A 23292-nucleotide genomic window follows, 5' to 3' on the forward strand; every position below is an offset into this window, starting at 1 on the left:
GAGCGCCCACACAATGGCAGGTGCTTTGAATAGCAGCAGGGCCCTTGCAGCGGGGATCTTCTCCTCTCTCACTCCGAGGGCTTGGGCTTTGGCTTGTGTAACCTTTCATTTTCAACCAGGCTTCCTTTTGACTCATAAAGGATGAAAATGATCTCATGGGGGGCCAAAGGAGTAAGAGACAGCCAGGCCTGTGAGGCACTATTCAGACCAAGTCCATCTGTGTTTTCTGTTACATCTTCTCTGCCTCTTGTTTCTTTCCCTCCCTCTCTTTCTCATATTCAGTTCCTTTTTTTTTCCAGCATCCATCGCTTCCTTACTTGTTAACTTGCCTCAATATAAATCGCACTTTTTTTCTGCCTCATTTTCTTTCTTTATTGACTGTATGTTGGGTTGTTCTTTTTCTGTGGTGGTTGTGTTTGTTGTGCTGCTCCTGGGATGTCCTGTAGGCCAAGATGCAGTGGAAAAGGCAGTTTTCCCCCCACCTTAAGAGCATTTTTTCCAAGGTCACAAGGTCAGGCTTCACAGATGTCTCCTGCAGACACTCAGTTGTCTACAGACTGTATCCCTGGGAGTAAGCACTTGCGCTAAACAATGCAGCTTTCCCTTCACTTTGGAAAATATTACAGTTCTTTCCTTTTTGTCTTGCTTTTTCTTGCCTTTCTTGTTTTCATTGCTTTATTTTTGAATGAAGCACCAAAGTGAGTGCAATTTTTTCCAAGGTGGGGGTTTCTGTCTTGAGATAATGAACGAAAGCACTGGTTATCACAAGATAGTGGTGTTTTCTTGCTGCTTTCATTCCTTTAAATACTCCCCGTCTCCCTAAGTTTCCTCCAATTGTTCTAATGGGGCCTTAGTCATCCTTGCCTGATGGCAGAGGGAAAGATGCTTTTAAAAGTCTTTTTCTTCTCTTCGTATGTGTTGCCAGGAGAGAAAAATGAAAACATGTAGTAACTGTCCTAAAATCCACACTGATAGACAGATACAAAACAAAAAACCCTTGAGTAAGCAGGGTTGAAGGCAAACAAAGAGAAACCCTAAATGAACAGAAAGACAATATTTGAACTCGAACATCTCTGTGTAGCCTCAATCTTGCAAGAAAAAAAAAGATGTAGAAAAGAAAATTCCTGAGCTAAACAGCTTTCATTAAAGTGAAATCAGCTTGTGCTTTTTTTAGGGGGTGGAGCGTGACACTGGTAAAAGGGAAGCGATTGCACCATTTACCATGCAAGTTCTGCCTCAGAACATGGAAATGTGTGTAATTGGAACAACATTTTAAAAATACAGGCACTGAGCTATCCTTGAATATCTCACTCCTTTTCATCTCGCTTTCCCTTGTTCCTTTTTCTGTTCCTTCGTTTGATATGGTGTTCTTGCTTCCCCCTCCAAACATCTCTTCTGTATTCTGCAAATTGATAACCCTCTAAATGAATTATGGTAAATGCATAATGAAGGTTTTCTCAGCTTCAGCCCTGCAGCCAGCCAGGATGGAGCATCTCGTTTGGCATGTTTGATTCGTTTTGTTGCGCATTTAGCCCCAGTGTTCCTTCGGAGTGTTCACTGCTTGGGGCATGTAAATAAGAAATTATCCTTGCTGACTAACATGGCTAATACCTCCTCTGGGGTAATCAAAAATTATTAGACGCTTGCTTCCAATAAACATTAGGGCTCATGGCACTAACCACTGTCAAATCGCTCACCTCCGCCTGCTCCCCAATAGCCATAAAATGGGTGAACAAAAGTGATCAGGTGTGGAAAAAGCACCCTGGCTACACGGAAACTGAGAGACCGCGGGACTGCTATTATGCCTAAAAAAGCAGCCCTTGGCTTTAAGAGTCATTAAAGCATGTACTAGAGTGGGAATCAGACTAGAAAATGAGCTTATCTTGCATAAAGCCCTCAAAAGCTTTGCATAAACGTGAAAGATGTGCGCGTGAAAATCAGCAGCAGAGAGAAGGAACTCGGATTGTAACACACTTCCTTTATCGTCCTCCCACTCTTTTGGATGGTGGCAGCATGGTTAAAGCACTACCTGTAGGGTATAGCTGCTTTGCTCGGTTCCAAATATGCTTTAGTGTCTAAACCCTGGTTTACGCAAGAGAAAAAAAAAACCACACAGCAAGTGAACAAGCTTTAGCTAGCCTTGCTAAGCCACTCTACTCAACCATGTGCTGTCTTTTGGAGGGACCTTTGCTGTGATGTGCAGTTTTGACATCAGGGGGAGGAGAACTGGGAGGGTGGGGGTGGTGAAAGAGATTAAAGAGCCAAGGGAGGCAGAAGAAAGAAATGAAAGTAAAAGAGCGCAAGGCCCATTGGTCAAACACAAAGGGGAAGAGAGGGAAAGGACATTTGAAGTCGGGGTTAAACTCCAAATAAGCACACCTTAAACTGGCTCATGTAAGCTAGCAGTCAAGGTTTTTGGAGTTTCCCTGCAGGTGTGCCTTTGACAGACTTGGCCCCCATAACCTCTCTCTGATCTAGAACGGGGCCTGGGGTTGGACACAGAAACTAGTGGCATCTTGCTGTCTCTCTCTCTCTCTCTCTCTCACACGCACACACACACATGCTTACATTCTCTATAAACACACACGCACACACCAACACACCGCCAGACAAGGGGAAAACAAATCTGGTGAGGACTAAAGCAATTGGATTATCACCTCTTAAGGGTGACTTCTTGGCTGACCCCCTTCAGGCTAGCCTGCTGAAACAAGACTGAAAATTTCCTGGGAAAACACTCTCTCCCTTTAAAGAAACGAAGCACTGTCGTCCACGTGAAAATGCAGCAGCGGCAGCATTAATGGACATGGAAATGCCCTTTGGGGCATGCGCTCAAATCCCTTTTAGCCATATTACATCAGACCCCTGTGCACTTCTCATCATCACCACATGCGCTGGTGTAATCAGCAATGGAACAAGGGTGTGTAAACCCACTGTATAATGAACTGATACAACAGCATTGCACTGTCTTTGTTTTTGCCTAAAGCCTTTGGGTAAAAGAATGAAAAAGCCACTCCCCTCCTTTTACTGGAGTTCAATCCTGATTACTTCCCTGCAACACCGTTTCCTCTGTGCTTTTTAGCTATGCTCAGCTCACTCCCAGTTAAGCTGGTCTTCATCTACTTCTCACAGAAACAGAGAAAAAGAAAGAGAGAAAGAAAAATCTCCCCTAAGTTTCCCCTTAATGGCGTGAAACAGAAATTCTCCTCAGCTGCTGTCAGAATAATCTGGATAATTTTTTCCCTATGTTCTCCAAACATTAGTTTGCACATTAGGCTGACACAGTAAAGACGTTTTTCCTGTGGTGTGGGCTCAGTACCTGGCCAGGTTGGGCTGGGCCAAGTCACACCAGAGGCCTGTTTGTGATTATGGATCAGAGTGAAAGGAGCCAGAACAGTACTGAGGCAGAGGTCAGTGGATAGAGGGGAAAAACCATAAGGAGAAAAGAGATGCTAAGAGAAAAAGGGAGCGTGGATGGAAGACCAAGAGGTGGTGATGGTGGTAATACTGTGGGAAGCCTATGTTACTGGAAACTGGCTGTATTGACAGTTTTTATTCTTTTACATTACCTTTTTTTCCAGTCTTTTAAGCTATAGCACAGGGTCAGAAGAAAGACAGAGAAACCCAAAAAAAAAGAACGAAGAGAGAGAGAGCGGAAGGGAGGAAGGAAAGTGGGAGCTGAGGGAGCTGATCATTCTCTTTAATCACATTTTGGATGAGGGCCAGGTAGTCTGCGGAACTGAGAGCGAGACAGAGAAGGGTGAGTGAGGAGAGGAGTACGAGGGAGTCAGTAAGTGAGGGAGGGGGTGGGAGAAAGAGAAGAGGAGAGAGATGGAGGAACAAATGGAAAGAAAGGGGGAGAGAGAGGATGGGAAAGGGACTTATGGAGAGAGGGGATGAGCCTGAGAGCAGAGACCCTTGAAACAGCTTGAAGTGCAGCAGTGCTTAGGCAAGTGTGCACATATGCCCGCACATTCTATGTCTATATGTGTGTGTGTGTGCAAGAGAGAGTGACAGCCATTCCCGTAAATGCCCGCGAATGCTGAATCCAGCAAGAATCTGGTGTTAGAGCCGAGGCTAGGAGAGATCCATTTTAAAACTATGTGCATTAACTATACTTTTCCCCATAGATTAAGCACTCCACATGAATAATTTAGTCTCTTTTATGCTAATGGGATCATGAAAGTATCCCCTCTGTACCATGTTTTCTCCCCCCGCACAGCAACTCTTCTCAGCTTTCAACAATGGCCCTGCCCCTTCCCAACAAACCATCAGACAGACATATTGCACTCTTTCCATAACAGACACCTGACTAACATGTGACTGACATGCAGCGGCATGGCTAAAGCTGAGCACGGTAGCTCATTGAGAAACGTTGTAGCATTGTTTGTTTTGGCATTAAGCAAGTATACCTTTGGTTTATGTTAAGTGCGGGCTACTGACTGAGCTCCAACAAGCTGTATGCGCGTCATGGCTGCACATACTCATGTCTATGTTATCTCCCTGCTGATCTGGTTGTGTAAATGGCCACAGAGCCATATTACTCTTAAACTTTCTCTGCTTTTCTGTGGTTCTCTGTTTTCTTTTGAGAGAGGAAGTGGACATATCCTGTGTGTTTATGTGCCTTTTCAGCCCTTTTTGTTCAGCCTCTGCCATCGCACACTAAAAAACACCCATGCGCACATGCGAAAACCTTGTTGCTTCAACATTGTGTTGTGGTGAGGTGGGGGCACTGTGTAAAAAATTATCAGTGCTCCAACAGCTGGGAGTGAGAGCCATGAAACAGCAGGGCTTGGGCCTGCTTTATTGTTTATCTGTTGTTTATGGGCCAGTGTTCAGCTTTAATTACTACACTAAATTAAACTCTAACAGGCACTTAGAAGGAACCAGCTAACACATGCACATGCATACAACCTCCACCCCCCAACCAAATACACACGCACGCAAATTATGCATTGTAAATACACAGACACACCTCAACGATCACTCCAGAGCTGGAGTATAGGCTACTAAAATGCAACAAGGTTTCCATCTTGTGTTTACCAAAGATTGCTGTGTTTTTTTCTAATGTGATTACATGTTCTTTCTTTTTCTACCTGCACATTTGCCCTGAGAAATACTGTATAAAAGAGAAAAAAAGCAAAGCCAAAGGTCTGGAAACTATAAGATCCAACAGGGCTTGTTCATGCTGGGACACAAGGAGCTGAGTCCCCAACAGGAATGACCTCTTTCTAGTGAGCTCAACCACAAAGACCTTGCTGATTGGGGCCCCTAGCCAGGGCCAAACGAACTCACCACACTCCCTACGCATACACATATACACACACAAACACAATCGTACCACAACACCATCAAGCGCAACATGCTCCCTTGGAGCTGAACACTCAAGCTCTCCCTCTCTCTCCTCCCTTTCTCTCCATCTCTGCCTCTCTCAGTCTCTCTGGGGAGTCGGTCTATCCGCAGAGCGTGGGGATTGTTCAATTGCTGAGAAAATGTACAAAATGCTTTCTCCTCTCTTCTGTTGAGCCTTGTCCGTCTACAGTAGAATCTTGGAACAGTACAGAAAGCCCCTTTGCTCGGCACTCAAGATGTCAACGTGGATTTGGTCTTCATGCATAGCTAATAATTACAAGTGTGGACTGGAGCTGCGGCATGCTCAAACGCACACACACACACACATATACACATACAGAAAGAGGGCAAACGCATTACCTACCATGCTGAATCAGTGTTGGGGATTTACTGTTCATGACTGAGTGCATTTGACTTTACTGTGTTTGGTGTGGGCAAACGTGTAGAGTATTTCATCACACTGCTCCATCACACTTTGGGTGCTTACCATATAACAGACACCTGCTTGGAAACGAGTGCTATCTTAAGGCACGCACATTCATCAAGTTTACCTCCCTGCAACTGATGTCTATGATGTTTCAAGATAAGCTTGGAAAAGCTCCAAAGGACTGTTAATCAAAATGATGTGAATGCAGAGCCAGTGTAGTTATTGTGTGTTACCTTCTGAACCGGCTCCCCTTGTATTTATTTATCTAGCTAGAACATAGGGAGTCACTCTGAGAGTCAGAGCGTTGATTTTGCCCCGAGGACGATAACTCATATTTTCTTTTTTGGAGGGAAATTCTGAGAAAAGTATTATTTTTTTTTAAGTCTGTTAAGCGGAGGGATTAGGGTAAGGATGCAGATCTGAGAATTGTACAGAAAACTTTTTTTTTTAACATGTGTCAGAACCTTAGCTGGCAATCTTTACTGACAGCTACGAACATGCTTCACCTTGGTTTTCTGCTCGACAATAAATTATTCCACACGAGGGATAATACATATTTGCGCACTTGTTAAATTGCTTTTTGGCGCAGGTTCAGAACAACGCTCAGCACTGAGATACAAGCCAAAGACTTTAGAAGAGGACTGTGTTCAAAGCGACCCTCTTGAGTCCTGTATGACGGTGCTTACAGCACTTTAAAAAAAGAAAGAAAAAGAAACAAGCGAGTGATACAGACGTTTATTCTCGTGTACATCCTCTAACAGGGAAAGGCAGAAAAAAGCTAGTCTTTAAAATAAAAGTGGACTTGGTCACTGTCAGAAATCCTTTGATATTTCTGGGAGAAATGGACTGGTTTCATATTTCATGCAAGGATGTTTCTCGATTAAAATTTGATTTCAATGTTTCTCAAGCACAGATAGAACACACCTTTTAAGAGGGAAGACGGCAGAAAAAATTTTTTTGTTTTTCTTGGCAGCCGAAACCTAAAAGCGCCGTAGATCTCACGCACTCTTTTACTCTGCTCCTCTCTCACTTTCTCCCATCTATTCTGTCTTCCTCAACCGATCCACATTGTCACCCCTTTTAACAGGGGCCAAGCTGTTAAAGACCCCATTACTGAAGTGAAGCCCACATTTCACATTTTCTCTGTGGACTTGAGAGTGCGGACTACAAATTTTATGTTGAAATGTATCGAGATAGGAGGCGAGATCATGCATGGAGCGGAGTGGAGGAGAAGAGAGGCGAGGAGGGAAAGGTGGAGAGGTTGGAGAGGGAAGGCTCTGTCAGAATGGAAGGGCCAGAGTCGGGAGTCAGCGAGCGCTTCAAGCGTTAACGTAATTGCAAGAATGTGAAAAATGAGGCGGTGGGGCTCCCGAGCGAAGCGAAAGGTCAGAGCATGCCTCACACAAAACAACTGGCTAGAGGACGGCCTCATTAGACCATTAAATCAGCTGCCCTTGGTCTTTTTCCCTTTTACTCTCTTAGTCATTTTTCCTCCCTGATCCTACTTTTTCACCTTCTCTGCTCTTTAACCTCTGTACTTCAGTGGTTCTTCAGCTTTGTTCAAATCTCCACTTCTCTTCTAAGCTGCTTAGTTTGTGTTTTTTCTAACCGCTAAATATTTTTGAGCTGGTGGATCTTGCATTTAACACTCAGTGCAGGTCAGGCTCTGGCCCTGATCTAGTCTAGGTCTATCTTGGCCCAGAACGCGGTGCTATACCGTAACTGTCTTTGGCCCGTATTGATTGGCTGTTACTGGATACGGTGGGGAAAGGAGTCGATAAGTGCTCTGTGGATTACAGGTCACTTGTACTTATGTGTGTAAGATAATCAATAGGCAGTGCATTTCTTTCTCTCATCCCCTTCCTCTTTCGGTTGCTCTTCATCTCCCGTGCTTCTTTTGCAATTACAAAGAGGAGTGCAAAAACTCTACGTGTGCTCTGTCCTCTGATCTGTCATGCTGTGTTTTTAACTAATACTATGACTTCAAAGCAGAAAATCCATTTAACTCACAGCAATTTCTTGGATTTTTCTTTTCTAAAGTTTTAAGTATAGTTCAACTCATATATCACTTGGCCAGTAAAATCGGCCTATATTTGTCGATGCCGAATATATTAGTACTCTCTGATATATACGTATATTTTTTGCATAACATAATGCAGAAAATGTCATCACATAGTTTGTCCGGCAGAGCAGCTCTGTCTGCATTGCTGATACTCTCAGCACTGTCTGCGGAGCACATGTAGCAGATTAGCATTAGAGCTGAGCAGACGGTTTTGCAGAGTAAGTTTCCACCTAGTTTGCGGTTAAATAAATAAACAACAACGTCATCATTTTCAATATAACCCTAGCATACTGTACGTATACCTACGTGTATGAAAATGAAGTATGTCTGCTAATGTACAGATACTGTATTTGCAAGATCCAGTATTAATCAGGTCCTAGTTTTAAGACATTTGTTGCATTTAACAAAAATGTCCTGTTTATGCTGTCTGCGAGCATGCAGGGCACTCTGTAGTTTCTTTAACCAACAGATAGTTCTGCATCTGTCACAGGAAGAGGAAAAACAATGCCTAACTAGATTTATTAAGGGACGCATTATTATCAAGAATTCTTTCCTTGTACAGTGTTACTGAGACATATCCTATTACTTTACCAGTCTTAGTTATCTTTCCAACCAGGCTGTGATCCAACTAGTTCTGACACAACTGACCACAGATGTCTGCTGTGGTCAGTAATGTTTCAGAGGCTTCCGTCTAAGGAGCAGGAGATGATTTAAATAGCCCCACCGCAAAGTACACATCATCAATGCATTTGACTGCTTATTGGCAAAATGATAGCACAGAACAGGCAGACCGAGCAGCTTTGCTCTGTGAGCGAGCTGGTATCGGTGTGTATCTGAGTCTGCTTCTGTGTTTAGACAGCGTGATGAAATTTCATGAAAAACTCTGGACACTGCCAGAGGGCACCCATGGATACAGAAAGAGACCCACAAAAGCACACATCTCTGGTGCATTCAAAACAAGATGAAGACAAGAGAAGTGGGGTCAGGAACTCTTCATCTGCTCTCTCGGTTCAGGCAGCAGATTTCACTTTTAATCTACTTTAATTTCACAAGAATTTAACGCTTGCTCTCATATATAAACTTATATAAACCTAACAGCACCTACATTTGACAATTTTCATGTCAAAACTGATACCGACCGTGACAAAAATACGAGGCAGGTCGCTGTGACTCAAACACACTATCTGTATTAAATTCAAATGCATTTGTTTTGAAATGCATTATAAGTGTTTGGCAGGTCGTGTAGTAGATAACACAAGGCTCAGTGAGACATAATTAGGGGCTGTTGTGCAGGCAAAGTTAATATGGTTTAAATTCAAGAAAGAACTGGCAGAAATATACTATTAATCACCAGCTTTTGTTCAGCTCTCTAAATAGCAACACTTTGGAAAGCCTTTTACTAGGTTGGTATGGTATTCCAGTGGCTGTTGCTGGTATTTCAGTGCGAGTACAACAGTGGATAAGCATGTTCATTTTTAGGTGTGACTGTGTTTACATGGATGCCAGTCAAAAAATTGGATAATCCAAAGTGCAAAAGGAAAAGGACTGGGACACGTGTAAAGAGAGATGTGCCACCTATTCACTATAGAGCTCACATTAGACAGGGTTAAAGTGAAGAGTTGGCAAATCCCTCCATGCGCGATGATTAATATGTCCTGCATAAATCTATGTATGTTTATGTGCTTGGGCTTGAGCGCAAAACTAGACCAATGTGTGCGCATGTGTTACGAATGTGCATGCATGTGCATGCCCATTTCTGTACTGACTCACCTTGCTCACTGCTGTTGTCACCGCTTTGTGAAGCATGTCCCCCGCTGGAGGGCCCCGGTGTGCCGGCTGAGTGTGTGGAGGTGGCGTCATCGTGGTCTCTCCAGGAAGCTGGGTTCTGAGGTTTGAAAAAGGAGAAAGCGAGCGTGGGATCCATCCATCCATCCGTGCATCCAACCACATTCCCCATCCAAACCACAAACCAGGAGCAGAGAGAGAGCAGGGAGGGGGCGAAGTTGGAGGAGAAGAAGATAGAGAGGAAAGGAACACAGAGAGAGAGAGAGTTCATATGAGAATGCTGGAAATGTGAAAGTGACATCTGTAAGAGTCTAAATGCATTGTGAAGGTCCTTGGCCTGTTTGTTTCCGCAGCTTTTTTTTCTCCTTTTTTTCTCAGCTAGCAGATAATCAAAGTAGCTACAGTGATTGAATAGAAACAAACGAATGCACCGACGCAACTGGCTATAAGTCAAAACACTGTAATCAAAGTGTTTCATTAATGTATGAGGGCAAAACAAAGCACCGTTAATGTGGCATTTGATTTTGAACATTGCAAGTAGAGCGCTTGTGAGTAATAGTCTAAACACATATGGCGGAGCCCAGTGCAGTTCATTTGTACCATAACCAATTGAGACTTCCGTGTCAAGTGAGAAATATAGAGGTAAAAAGTCCAAACACACCACAGCCACCATTAATCATTACCACTGTCAGAAATGAAAATAAGATATGACAGTGATTCTCCTGCTAATCTGCCAAAAATGTGTACACGCCCACACTGACATACACACACGCCCACAGAGGCTTGCTGAAATACACTTATGCACACATGCTAATGACATAATAGAGCAAGAAGTATAAACACAGATGCACGCACACTCACTTTCATATATACAAAGGCATCGTGAAAAGAAGTGTTAAATCTCTGCTGGCTAACTTCAAAGAAATAACCATAAACAAATTCATAGCTTTTAAGTTGACTTTATTCTCTCCTGCCCTACGTCCAGCTCAATTTCTCGGCTCCTCTTCTCTTTCCTGGTCATTCCTACTCCCCTGTCAGTACACACAGGGAAACAGGATTTTCTACTGTACAGGAAAGGCTTTATCAGAGCCACATGAAGGCAGACTAGAGCTGGAATTTCCTCTGCCATTCAGGCAATAGAGGGACAGACTGATCACGTCATATACTACATCTGTGCCCACAAACACAGACTCAATCAGCTACGCACTCCAAACAGCCTCTCGCACAGAGTTGATACGACATCCTAGCTCACGCAGCCCTCGCTAGTCTTTCCCAGTTTAACATGTCACCTGAGTATGATGACAAAATGTTGGCAAACTCGAGCCTAACGTTGTCTGGGGCCCGAGAGAAGCAGCCCCTTGAGCAGAGCCCAAGCCAAACAAACACAGGCCTGCACCAAGGCTTCCCACAAACCTCAACCCACTTCTCAGTTCCCGCTATGTGTTTTTTTCTCCCTCAAACACACATAAACACATATACATACATATGAAAGTAGAGGGAAAATGTACATGCCACAGTATATTCCTAGAAACAGACCGTTTTTACCATTTTGTCCAACTTGAGCAGAGTTCCTGATGAACTTTTCCCTCAGTCCCCGCCAGAGAGGAGCCTGCCTGCTTGCCTTTGTGCCCCAGTCAGAGTAAGCTGTACTCGAGGAGGACAGACAGGATAGAGCCTGGAGACTAATCGAGGTTCGCAGGGAAACAGAGACTAAAGACACGCCGCTGCCGAGGTCCCCTGGGCACACAGTCCTGATGTGCTGCTGCTTGTTCTGCTGCGGAGGCGAGGCTGCTGCTATGCCTGTAAGCGAGGCCCTTTTATCTGCTAAGTTTTTTGGGGAAGGCGGGCTGTTTTCTCAAACAGCTTGGAGCTGAAAACAGCAGACAGAAACACACAAGACCCTTCAGACCCCGCGCTCCACTCAAGGCCCTCTCAGCGTCAGCTGTTCACCGGATGGCAATCAGATAAAGAGCTCAGAGAATTACTCAGAAGAGGGGTAAGAAGACAACGTGAACAATAGCCCGTGCGTGGGTTTTAGCCCTCCAGAGTGAGTGAAGGGGAAAGTGTCCCCGTACTGAGAGCGATGGATGATTACGATGTGTTCACTCTCTGGGCCACTGATCAACACATGGAACACTTCATGGGAACGAGGTCTGTTGTTATAGTAATTTTCTGTTATTCTCAACACAGCGCAGGCTAAGTAAAATCCCTAATGTGGGAAAAGCCCATCAACCCCCCGAAAGCAGTCTAATTTTGTCTTTGTCGTGTTCAACACAGAGGGAAGGAAGAAAGGAGAGGTAAAAATCCCAGACTCCCAGAGTGAATAGTGTGTTTAAGCAGAGCTGGGCTCTGGGCTCTCAGAACGGGCTGTTGTTGTTCCAAGAGAAGAAAATGACTGGGTTCTACTTCCTCACAATGAGACACCCACTGCCGGCGAGACACAAGACAGACCTGAAAAACTGTGCTCACTGCTCTCACACATGCCTGCTCTCTCATTCTATCTCTCCCTTTAACACTTGCCAGCTACGGCCACAGCCAGCTATGGTTTTAATGCAACAGTGGAATCGATAGGACTTAATTTAGCTATCATTGCAGAGTAATGTGTCATTTTTAATGGCGCTGGCACTAAATTAAATTCAAAGACACCTCATCTAATGGTGTAAAAGGGAATGATATTTTGCTGTGATTTGCTACCCTGTGGATTTAATGGGCCTTTATGTGGGGATGTAGATAAAGCTTTGTTAGTTTGGCTCTTACAGTGGAAAAAGAAGACTGCAGCACTTTATATGACCTAATAATAATAATAGAGTGCACACAAGACCAATGCATATGCAGTGGAGCGCACACTTCTCTTTTAGTACCTGTAAGTCACCGCTCATTCATAAGCGTGTGTGCAAAACAAGACAAGGAATATCAAAACAACAGTGTTAACTTTCCACACTCAACAAGGCGACAAAAGCAACAGCCTTTCCTCCCTATGAATAATTTAGTGGGTCTCTCTAAGCTATGGCGGGTGCATCATCAGACACTGCGCCGTGCAACACAAACACACACAACCATTTTGCCACAACCCCTGTGGGTCTGATAAAGTTCAAACAAGTTGCAGGAAAAAAAAATCATGTCACACAAACAGTCTTCAACCTACACAAGAAGTGCTCGAATAAAACAGGGGAAGATGCAAAAGAGACAAAAAGGGCCTCCAGCCCATGTGACTATTCCCTAAAGCTGGGCATAATTAGGAGTCAAACACGGTTCACTCCATGCTCCTCGCTAATTGTGTTAAAGAGCAGTGTTACCAGGAGGAGGAGGAGAATGCCAGCAAGCAAACACACATACATGTGCAGGAGGAAGCGCGCACACAAATGTACACAACAGGACTAGATAGAGAATAAGATACAAAAGAAGAGCGGTCTCTAGGGGCAGCCTTTTCTATTTGCTGGGGTTAGCAACTGGCGGCTGCTAATACAAGTTGTAATTAATATAAAAGCAGGAGACAATATGGGAAGGAAGGCTCGTAGTGCAGCCGGGCCGCAGGAGAGTGGGAGAATGCTGCCGTCTCCTCTGCCACTGTCCCCTGTTTCTCATTTACAAACACCTGCCTGGCACAATTTCACTTCCCTCACTGCACTCTGCCTACATCCCTAGGAATTTCAAATAAAATTGATTTAGCAGCATCATTGAATTTCCCTCAAAAATTCCCCAGAAACCTGGAGGGAAAGGGGGGAAATCTGGTGCAGTAGCAGCAGTGTAACACAGGCTGAGAACGACTAACCTTGTGAGTCCGTGCGTGTGCGTGCGTGCGTGTGTGTGCGCGTATGTTGAGCTATCAGTGCGCGGAGCAGCTACAAAGATCCTGCGCTGAACATGTAAGGAATCGCTGACGCACCAGAAACACACGGGGCCGTAAATCACGAGGCGATGTGACATTTCAAGACACATCTTGCCACATGGCATAAACAAAGAAAGAGAAAAACTTCTCACACATTTCTGTTGCGTTGAGCTCGTAATTATATACAGCCACTTCAGGAAAGTGTAGGTGCATTTCCATTGAACGGCTAAGCATTTACAACCCCCTCAATTACCCACAATATAAAAAGTCCTTAATTTAGCAGCTAATAATTCACCACAGCATGTTTTAACAGACAAGGAGGATTGTCTGATTGTATTTATGCCTGAAAACTTTCTCTGAGGCAAAAGCTGTTTTACTCGCTGTAGTACATTATGTGTGCAAAGAAAGAAGAGATTACTTTTTTTTAAAAAGTGATTCATGGGTTTGGCAGAGCTTAATATGACATATCCCGAAAAAATCAAATGACAAAAAAATGTTATAAACACTTGTGCTTTCATTCATTCCTTTAAAATAACAATGTACAAGTTAATGTGAATCTCCTGATCACTGCAGTCATTTACACCATGCTTTCAGCCAAATAAAGGGGAGTGCGGAAGATGCAACAAGTTAGCATAGCCTCTCTTCAGCCACCATACCGATGATTAGATATGCCTGCCAACAAGGCCCTGCCACTGAACACAAATCAAATAGGAAATGTACGGCCAGACATCCCACCATCACAAAACAATTGCGTGGAACAGACAGAGCGTCCCAAGTCAACAATGCACTGTTTTCATGGTATCCAAACGTAGTCGGCCCTCGAGGAGGACAAAGCTAGTAGAATTAGAACACCTCCAAAACTGAGAAATTGCATGGTTCAGCAGGCAAGCTTGGCCTGAGGGCTCGCTGTCCACAGGCAGAGGGCTGCGTATGCACTGCACTATGCATAGTGACGTACAGAAATAGGACAGGATCTTACTGCACGCACCTCCACAAATACACACACACACTTATGCACAGGCTCAAGATGAGCTATTGCATTACTTGATTAAACCTGTGACATCAGTGCATTTGACCATTGGTCTACAGCGCCCAGAGCCTTTATCAGAGATCGAGACCTAAGCAGAAAAGGCTTTTCCTCCTGTTTTTTACAGCCAAGCAAATGCAAAATAAGCTATACCATAACTATGAGCACTATCACTCCTTGAGGAAAGATCTCCAAAACAAAGCAGTGGGACCTTTGAATGCAAAAGAATTTCTGTCTGGCAAATCTTAAACTATGCAGAAATTCTACTGCAGTCGCAACATTATAATGCATATCCATAAAAGAAATGAGAACCCTTCTGCTAATGGCTTGACTAAGGAAGCGGCACAATGGCACAAGAAGACACAAAGGCTAATTCATTAGAACAGATAATACTCAGACACTGTTAATTCTATTTGTCTCCCTAATTGGATGTAGCATAGAAGAGACAGAAATTTTATTCATTAATTAAAAGACGAGAGCAAACCAGTGACAAGTGCACACACATACACACACACACCAACCATTTGCAAAACTACACCACTGTGTGTGTGTGTTTTTTTTCCTATCACCCTTCATGTGTAATACAAATTCTATTTTTCCTTTAATTTAAATATGATTGAGTCAATCTGAGGAGGGGCAATGAGTTAGGAAACACTGGGTGGGCTACATGCTTGAGATAGTCACCGCAAGCGAATGAGGGAAATCAACAGTGTCAGTGAGGCCTTATCCTGATCTATGCTGTAAGCCAATCATCTCTAAGACCACGCTGCATTCAAATGTAAATACAACTACACTTTAAAGCTCCGCAGTAAGGTATGAGGAAGGGACGGGAGCGAAAAAGAAAGCGATAGAAAAGGAAGGGGTAACACAAACATGCACTCATAAAAAACAAGCTCAACGGGCTGCCTCCTCACTGAAGAGCCTGATCATCTCCAGAAAAACCGACTTTCACCAAATGAGATGTAGCCCAGGGCTATATATTAAAAATGCATATCAAAGCAAAGAAAAATGGACGTGTGAGATTCTAACTAAATAAATTAGCATATCTAACTATCAAGCCGCCTTCCTCTCCTCAATGAGATGCGAGGACAGAAATGAATAATAAAATAGAGCCAAATAATAGAAGTGAATAGATAGAATAAATAAATCAGGACAAGAGTGACAGAAATTGTTTCCCATCCATCGGCACAGTTTGGCAGCCAAATGCCTTTTTGGGGGGAGGGTGGGGGGTGTATTGTGTCCAAATACTGAAAACACATTTTCGGCATGCAAAGCTGGACGCTTTTCAAATAGATGTGGCAATGACTGCTGGAGAAGTTAACTATTTATTACAAGGTTTTTAGATCATGGCTGCACTATACTGTAGTTTCGCTTTCTTTCCCTTTCTGCAAATATTATTCCCACTTAAGCATCATGAGGTGCACACATGTTCTCACACACTGCCCTGCGCCTCTATTTATTAAAAACAATAAGCTGGAGTATGTATGCTTCCATAAATTGTAGCCATTATTTAAAAAAATACTCCCTACTCTGCTCAGACACAGCTCTGAAAGCAAATAAGGAGAGAGAGGAAAAGAAAAAAAGGACTTTCTCCTGCTTTTGTAAAATCCAGCCCAGCAGTTAGGTATAATAAAAAGTTCATTGGTGCCACAAAAGTGAAATAAATCCCTCAAACTTAAATAGCTAATGAGGTGGTCATTTCAAACAACCCCGAGATAAATGGCTTGTCATGCAACCTTCTTTGTTTATTGCTGCTCCTGATTTGCTTTATTGGCATATTTAATTTTCTAATTATCAAAATATTTCTTACAAGTGGACTGATGACAAAGCTGGTGTCTGAGCACTGGAGGCACCATTGGAAATTGGCTTGAGTGCCAACCATCTGCCATGAAACTAAACAGGCTAGTTTATCTAATCTCTGCACTATAAACAACAGCATGCCTCATTTCTACACTTGTGTTGGAGGGCCACAATGTTGCCGTTTTGACCGTTTCTCAAACCAGCATCGGCATCTTCGAGCTAAACACGCTTCGCTTCACCTTGTGTGACGCGCTGCGTGGCCCTGCACAGGCGACGGGCTTTCAAAGGGAATCCACTAGGCCTATAGCCAGACCCAACAGATGCAGCGCAGAGACTTTGCATAACACTTAAATCTGCTTTAATTCCTAATAGGCTTGGCCTTGTGCTGCGCAGATATTAACTAGTCACTTTGTTACACTAGCCGATTTCCCCCCCCAGCCCGCCACCCCCACTAAAACATTAGCTTTATCGCAGACATAGAAGACACAGTAATTCACAAATATGAACTTAGTACTACACTGTCAGCTCGATCCATACTGCGGAGGGGGGGAGTTAGAATCTGTGTTTATTACACCGAAAATGTACAATTTAAAGCAGAGAATCGATCTACAAATTTAAAGCTACTGTACTTCAGGTGCATATAATTGAATTTAGCATTATGGAGCCTCCAGCCATAAAGGGGGGGGGGGGGCGGGTCGCAGAGGAGAAAGCAACTGCAGAGCAAACCACACGGCAATCAATACGAAACAATTAAACACATTAACATCAACAGCAATGGAAGGCCTCCAGACGAACCATCATATGCCTTGTGAACTTGACATTGATGGTAAGCCTTTAGCTCTGAGATCTCTTTCAATAGGCTACCACTTTCTCCACCTCTGCAGCAAAATCCACAGCTTTACGCGCAGGCCATATTCAGCTCCCACAGCCCCCAAATATAAAGCCTTTTTCTTTTTAAATATTGGCCTAAAGCTAAAGCTTACCGTTGATACCCTGCTTTAACGTTAAACCTGCGTAACAGATAATTGCCTCGCGTTTTTTTTTTACGTCTTTTTTTCAGCGTGCCACTCTCCACGAACGCAGGGCAGCGATTTGCACACGCGCACGCGCACCCTTTATCACGCGCACGTACACACCCACTCAAGCCTCCAGCACGCAAGCAAGCACGGACGCGTTATGCACACATGACTGCCCCTAATCAAAAGACTAAAACAATAACTCACTCTATTGTATCACATGTAGCTTTTGACCTTAGAACATCGATCGGCAGATTTTCCTTGCAGAACAGAGCATGCTCTATTTACTGATGGCACAGCAGGGTCACACACACTGAGCAGAAGCTAAGTAGCCCCCAAAGTTGGCTCTATTAGATAAATCAAACGATGTGATTATTATAAAATTTTTATTTTAAATATATATATTTATATATGGTTGATTGCTACTCAAATGCATTGTTTGCTGAAAACTAAGGGCTCATGTGTCCCTGGTTTTTATCAGCAGCAGATGCGCATGCAGACAGACAAAAACAGCACATAACAAATTACGAATACAAAAAAAGCTCGTGTTACTCACGTGATCTGCAAGATTGGTCGACGATCCCGAAAGTTCTTCGTGATCTGATTTTGAGCTGCCATCCCGTTCGTCAATAACTAGATCTATTGGCATTTTTCCTTTCAAACAACTGATGTACCGGTGGCAAAAATTGTCGCAGAGCTCGTGCACCTAGAAAGGGGAAGAAAACACCTTTTCTCAGGATGGGGAAACGCTTCAGCCAGGTCCAAGAATAACTTCAATTAAGAGGCATTATCGGCGGCGAGGAAACAATAGTGAAATTGTTGCAGAGCTTATTATTCTCCTGAGGCCGGAGCAACAAGTTGAACGACGAAAAAAAATAATAATAAACAGCACGCCGTAAGCTGGCGAAATAATGAGTAGCTGAAACCAAATCTGCAGATCAATAACAATGAGCAACGTGGGCAAAGAGGTTCTAACATATTTTATCAATATCCACTTCATCTGCATCGATAGTTGGCTAAATAAAGCAGCATATTTTATGAAAATGAGCATCCTCAGAACGTCTCTCGGTGCATTTCTTTTCCTTTTTTTTTTCATATCCGTGATATATGTACAGCAGTGATTACCTCTGGAGCACATTTAGTGATATCGCTTACATTGCAGTCATATTGTGCGTGTGGCAGGTGAAGTTTAGAGAGCGTAAAGAAATATCAAAATGTACCTTTTCTAATTCCAAGAGGTGAAACCGTAATACTTGTATGGCTTGTATCATCTGAGGGGGGAAAGAGCAAAAATAACAACAATTAAAATTACAAAACTGACAAGAATAATGTATATGTACATTTTTTCACATTGGTGGATATTGTGTCATAAAATAAAACCTTCCAGTTATGAGTGCACGACAGTCAGCGAGAGCATGCATATATTATATATTTTTTAACTTCTTACACTTCTAATATGTGATTACACAGTGGTCAGCTGGGTAAGTTAGATGGGAAGATTGAACAATGACAGCGGCAAATGTGGTCACACAGCCTCAATTCTAAACTGATCTGACATCAGTGCGGAAGTCTAAATCATATGTTCACATATTTACTTCGAGACTCTGTGGACATTTCAGTGTACCGACGGAGGGAACTGGAACTGGGAGACAAAGAAGTGCGCTTACCAAATTGTCCAACTCTGGATTTGATGAAAATAAAGGTTTTTCTGCTCGGACCTAAAACAATACACCAAATGTCAAAGTTAGTTTGGTATGAAATGTGTGGAATGTGGCCCACAGCTACAACTTTAAAGTTGAAAAAAACAAAACAACAAAAAGCCAAAAAAAAAAAAAAAAGCAAAAACTTGTGTGTTTTAAGTGGAAATTTTGTAATTAATAACAATCATAAATCATTAAAAAAGGCAACTTTTTATTGTAAAAAGAAAATAAAGCAAGCGGAAAACTATTTGCCGTGACGCAGACACACCATCCAAAAATATTTTTTAAACTGCAAAATTGACCTGTTTGGCAAAGACTGCAATGTCCTCATTGAAGGAGTCTGAAGAGCAGACATCGCCGCCTGCTACGCCGGGCTCCCTCGGAGTACACGTCGCCAACTCGCACTTCTCAAAAACCAGTGCGAGGAGTGGAAATAAAGGGTGACTGCAAGAGGGGAAACACGGCCTGAGTACAAACAGCACACCGGCTCTTCAATGCCCACTGTAAAAAATGTCCAGTCAACCTGCGTATCAGTCGGCTCCCTGCTCTTCAAATTTTTACTGCAACTAATAATAATAATAATCACAATAAAAAAAAAGTTTTTATCTCGATTATTTTTTTTACTTTTATCCCGCTGTCTAGTTGTTTCTTTGTTTTTTATTACTCTACTATCAAAACATGTCTTAAAATATGTTAAAAATGGACGGCGACAATTAAAACAGTGTGTCTGATTTCAGAAAAGTCTTCTTAGTAGTTTTCTAGTAACACATGCATGTGGACAACCCCGTTTGGTACATTTTCTTTTAGCAATTGAGCTCTCATATGTTATTAATAGACTCGAGACAGACATTTCTTGCAGTGCGAAAGACAAAAGACTGAGAAGTGAACAAAACTTCAAACAAAACACAAAGCTGACTGTCGACAGATTTCAGTGGAATTTTAAGAAATTATACGGTCGCCAGGGATAAAAACAAAAACACAGAGTTACACTTAAGACGTCGTCACCGAAGACTTTAATATTATTATTACTGCTATTTTAACACAGGCCTACATCTTCATCGTTTCACAGAGGTGAAATGTGTAAACTCTATCTTCCAGCTGTTACAGTCATCCAGCATCTTGAGACAAACACCCAAATCATTCTAAAATGCAGATTATAATTTCAGCAAACTCCTTATTTCTATCACCAGCGATAACTGGAGAAATCTGACATTGGCTTTTTAATTAATTGTGATACGTATATATTTAGGTATTAAAGAGAATAGAGTCAATTTCCCATATGAAAACGCAAGAAAAATAGAAATGATGAGCTGGATTTACTCTACACCACATCCCAGATTATATCGGGATTATAGCACTTACTGTGTACGTATTAGTGAGCATTATCTGTAATCATAATTTTTTTTTTAGTTTTGCCCTCAGTAGTAAGTAGCCTGCCAATTCTTACATTATTTTAGATTAATGTGATAAAATTATAAAGACATTTAATGTGTTGTAACGCGCTGGCTGTGTATGTGTGTGTGTCACCGCAAACTATTTTTGAAAACATTTACAATATATTTGCAAGCAGGAACAAGAACGTTTTAATAAGTACAGCCTGTGTTTACGATGGAGGAATATTAGTGTGCAGCGATATTACAAGGCACACTTTGCACTATGGAGCAATTGCAATGATGTTAAAAATAATTTTTTATCATAATTCCTTGCAGTCTCTGTATTTGGAGGTTGGACTATGAACAGCGAGCTTCCATGTTATTCTGCAGCTTGTATTTCAAGCTTAAGGCTCATACTCTTACTTACTGCAGGCTGCTCGATGCCTTGTACAATGAGTGTAAAATTACACATCAACAAAACTCCCCTAACCAACAATAGAGGTCCAAAATTGCGGTCAAACCTGCACAAAACACTATTTAAATTTGGTAGTGGGAGAGAAACTCCAACAAAGCAAACTTAAAGAAAAGCTGCAAAGTTAAGGGGGGAAAAGGTGCGTGAGCGCGTATTAGATCCGTGTGTAAACCTTACCCATAAATTTGATCTTTATCCCTCTTTAAAGCGTCGTTGACAGCGGAGCCCATGCTGGTGGGCATAACGTTCGGATGAGGAGCGTGGGCTCCGTAGTGCTGGCTGGCGTGCAGCGGCGGTCCGTGGTTCAGGTGGTGGACCTGGGGAAGCGGCCGGGGAGCATGCGGGTCCCCGTACATCGACGCCGGGACTCCGTCCATCCCACCGTAATGGGCCAGCTCATCGTACTAGGAATTAAAATTAGAACAAAAGTCAGCCGACTTTCCGGTTAAGCTACTTTTTCTTTTCTTAACAAATGTATAAAGTAAAGCATGCCGTCTCATTCTGAACAAACGCAAAGAAGAAAGTAAAAAAAAAAAAAAAAAAAAAAAAGCGCTTGCAGTGGAAAATTACGCTGCAGCCAGGGCAGAAAAGTGTGATATATTATATCTGCTACTCGGTGTGTCATTACCAAAAACATAATAAGTTAGGAGCTCCGCGGAACAGAGTTTGGTGGGCGAACAGATCGAATTAGTTTGGAGTCCTCTGTGAAACTGCTCCACGGCTGTCGTGGAGGCTGTCGGTAAAAGCAGAGGCTGTCACTTTGCTTGAAGAGTGAGAGCGCTGCAAAAATGTCAAATATAACTGCTTTGATAGGAATACTTTGTAAATTTGCCACCACCCGACAAGAGGTTAGCGATACGAGGGCCTCCCTACAGTGGATTTGAACAGGTAAGTGTAGCAGATTTAAAAAACCTACCCTTTGCGCCATCAGGCTGCGCTCCAATAAACTCCTGAATCTGTCGTATATTTAATATCCCAGTCCCGGTTAGAAAGTGATTTAGTGGCAAGATTCCTTTTTCAACCAACTTTGCGAACTCTCCTATTCGCCAGTGTGGTTCAGTTGAAAGCGTAGCATCAGGGAGTTTTGCAATTTTTCTTGTTTACCCTCTTTCCTGGAAAAAAAAATAAAAAATGCGCCAAAGTGAAGGTTACAATCGGCCCATCAACAACCTGCATGTAACTAAACTGTCGTGTCTCATGGCTTTTTGCCACTCCAGCTGTCAATCAAAGCCAGAGGTTGTCAAGGTAATGAATGAATGACGGTTGGTGATGATGTTCAAGAGAAGGACGAATCTTTTTAGTCCGTTTTCATCCCGCAAGTCCGCGTCTCCTTTAATGCCTCCAGATCGCTATCTTGTTTTATTATCACTGTAAAAAAAAAAAGAGGAAAAAAAGAAAAAAGCAGTCGAAATTAAGAGATTGCGATTCAGATCTCTCCTTTCTTTCCCCCGTAGGTATTTCGTCTATCTGGCGAGACTGAGATGAGTGAGTGTCAGCGAGTGTTGGCAGGTTGGCTGCTAGCTTGCTTATAGAAACAGAGTCAGTTCGCAGCGCTGAGCGGTGGGCGAATGAAATGACGGATCCCGGAAGTAGTGGTGGCCATAGCCAGTCCTACAGCAGCTCCAGAAAAGAGAGAGGAGAGACCAAATCTTGTGATATGCAGAGTATATGCGAGGCACAGGGACGGCTTCAACTCCACACTGGGGGTAAAAAGCCAACGCAGAACAGCTCCAACTCCCACCCAGTTCTTCTTCGCCGATAAGCGTCCTAAAGAAACAGCAGAAAAAGGTTGAATGAGAGAGGTTTACCAGAGTGGGCACTTTTAAACACTTCGGCTACACATGCTCCGAGCTGAACTAAACATAACAGCGACTGAACGTATCTGCATGAATTATGAAAATAATGATAATAACAATAAAATGCTACATTTAGAGCAGAATTGCGCACTACGACTCCAAACTTTTACGCACGGCAAAATAAATATTTTACGTCCTTATTTTCATTGATAGAAAGCTATTACAACGAGATCTTATGAATGCTGACTTTAATATATGAGCATGACGCTTACTTGTTTTCTGTTTTGTGGTTATAAGCCGGTGTGCATACTCAGTATCTCAGTAATACCTCCTAATCTCACTGCTAATTATTGCTCTGGTCTTTTTAGCAATTAAACGGCGCGCAGCACCCCTCTAAGCCCAGAATGAACTTTTCCAAGCGGAAAAAAAGCTTTTGTGGAGAAAGTAATTTTGTGTGTTTCTTTCGTCCAATCCCGTCTCTTGATAGAAACTCGTTCCTTACCTCAGAGTAGTCAATTATCAAAGCTCCCCGAGATCATCAATCATGTGAGGAGATTGAAGTTTAGAGGAGGAGCAACGCTCCGGCCATCGATTGCAGTGAAGCCCTCTTTGGAGCCTGAGCACTTTTACGCTCAAAACAGAAGCAGGCCATCTAT

General features: G+C 42.9%; 1 protein-coding gene across 5 annotated transcripts in view; it reads right to left on the bottom strand.

The window, feature by feature from the left end:
* meis2a (Meis homeobox 2a) overlaps positions 1 to 23062 on the bottom strand; it is a 78107-nt gene extending 55045 nt beyond the window's left edge. For 4 of the 5 annotated variants that reach the window (XM_031747185.2, XM_031747187.2, XM_031747184.2 and 1 more), the window contains exons 1-8: positions 22909 to 23062; positions 21757 to 22607; positions 21018 to 21244; positions 19298 to 19439; positions 18963 to 19013; positions 18516 to 18566; positions 17852 to 18001; positions 9609 to 9723 (exon numbers count right to left, since the gene is read on the bottom strand). In XM_031747185.2, coding sequence (XP_031603045.1) covers positions 9609 to 9723; positions 17852 to 18001; positions 18516 to 18566; positions 18963 to 19013; positions 19298 to 19439; positions 21018 to 21244; positions 21757 to 21768 — 748 coding nt within the window. In that variant the 5' untranslated portion in view covers positions 21769 to 22607; positions 22909 to 23062. The remainder of the gene's footprint in view (positions 1 to 9608; positions 9724 to 17851; positions 18002 to 18515; positions 18567 to 18962; positions 19014 to 19297; positions 19440 to 21017; positions 21245 to 21756; positions 22608 to 22908) is intronic. The other variant, XM_031747189.2, reaches the window with a different exon arrangement.
* Positions 23063 to 23292: the final 230 nt, after the last annotated feature.

The sequence above is a fragment of the Oreochromis aureus genome, linkage group 19, assembly GCF_013358895.1.
Source record: "Oreochromis aureus strain Israel breed Guangdong linkage group 19, ZZ_aureus, whole genome shotgun sequence".
NCBI classification, from domain to species: domain Eukaryota; kingdom Metazoa; phylum Chordata; class Actinopteri; order Cichliformes; family Cichlidae; genus Oreochromis; species Oreochromis aureus.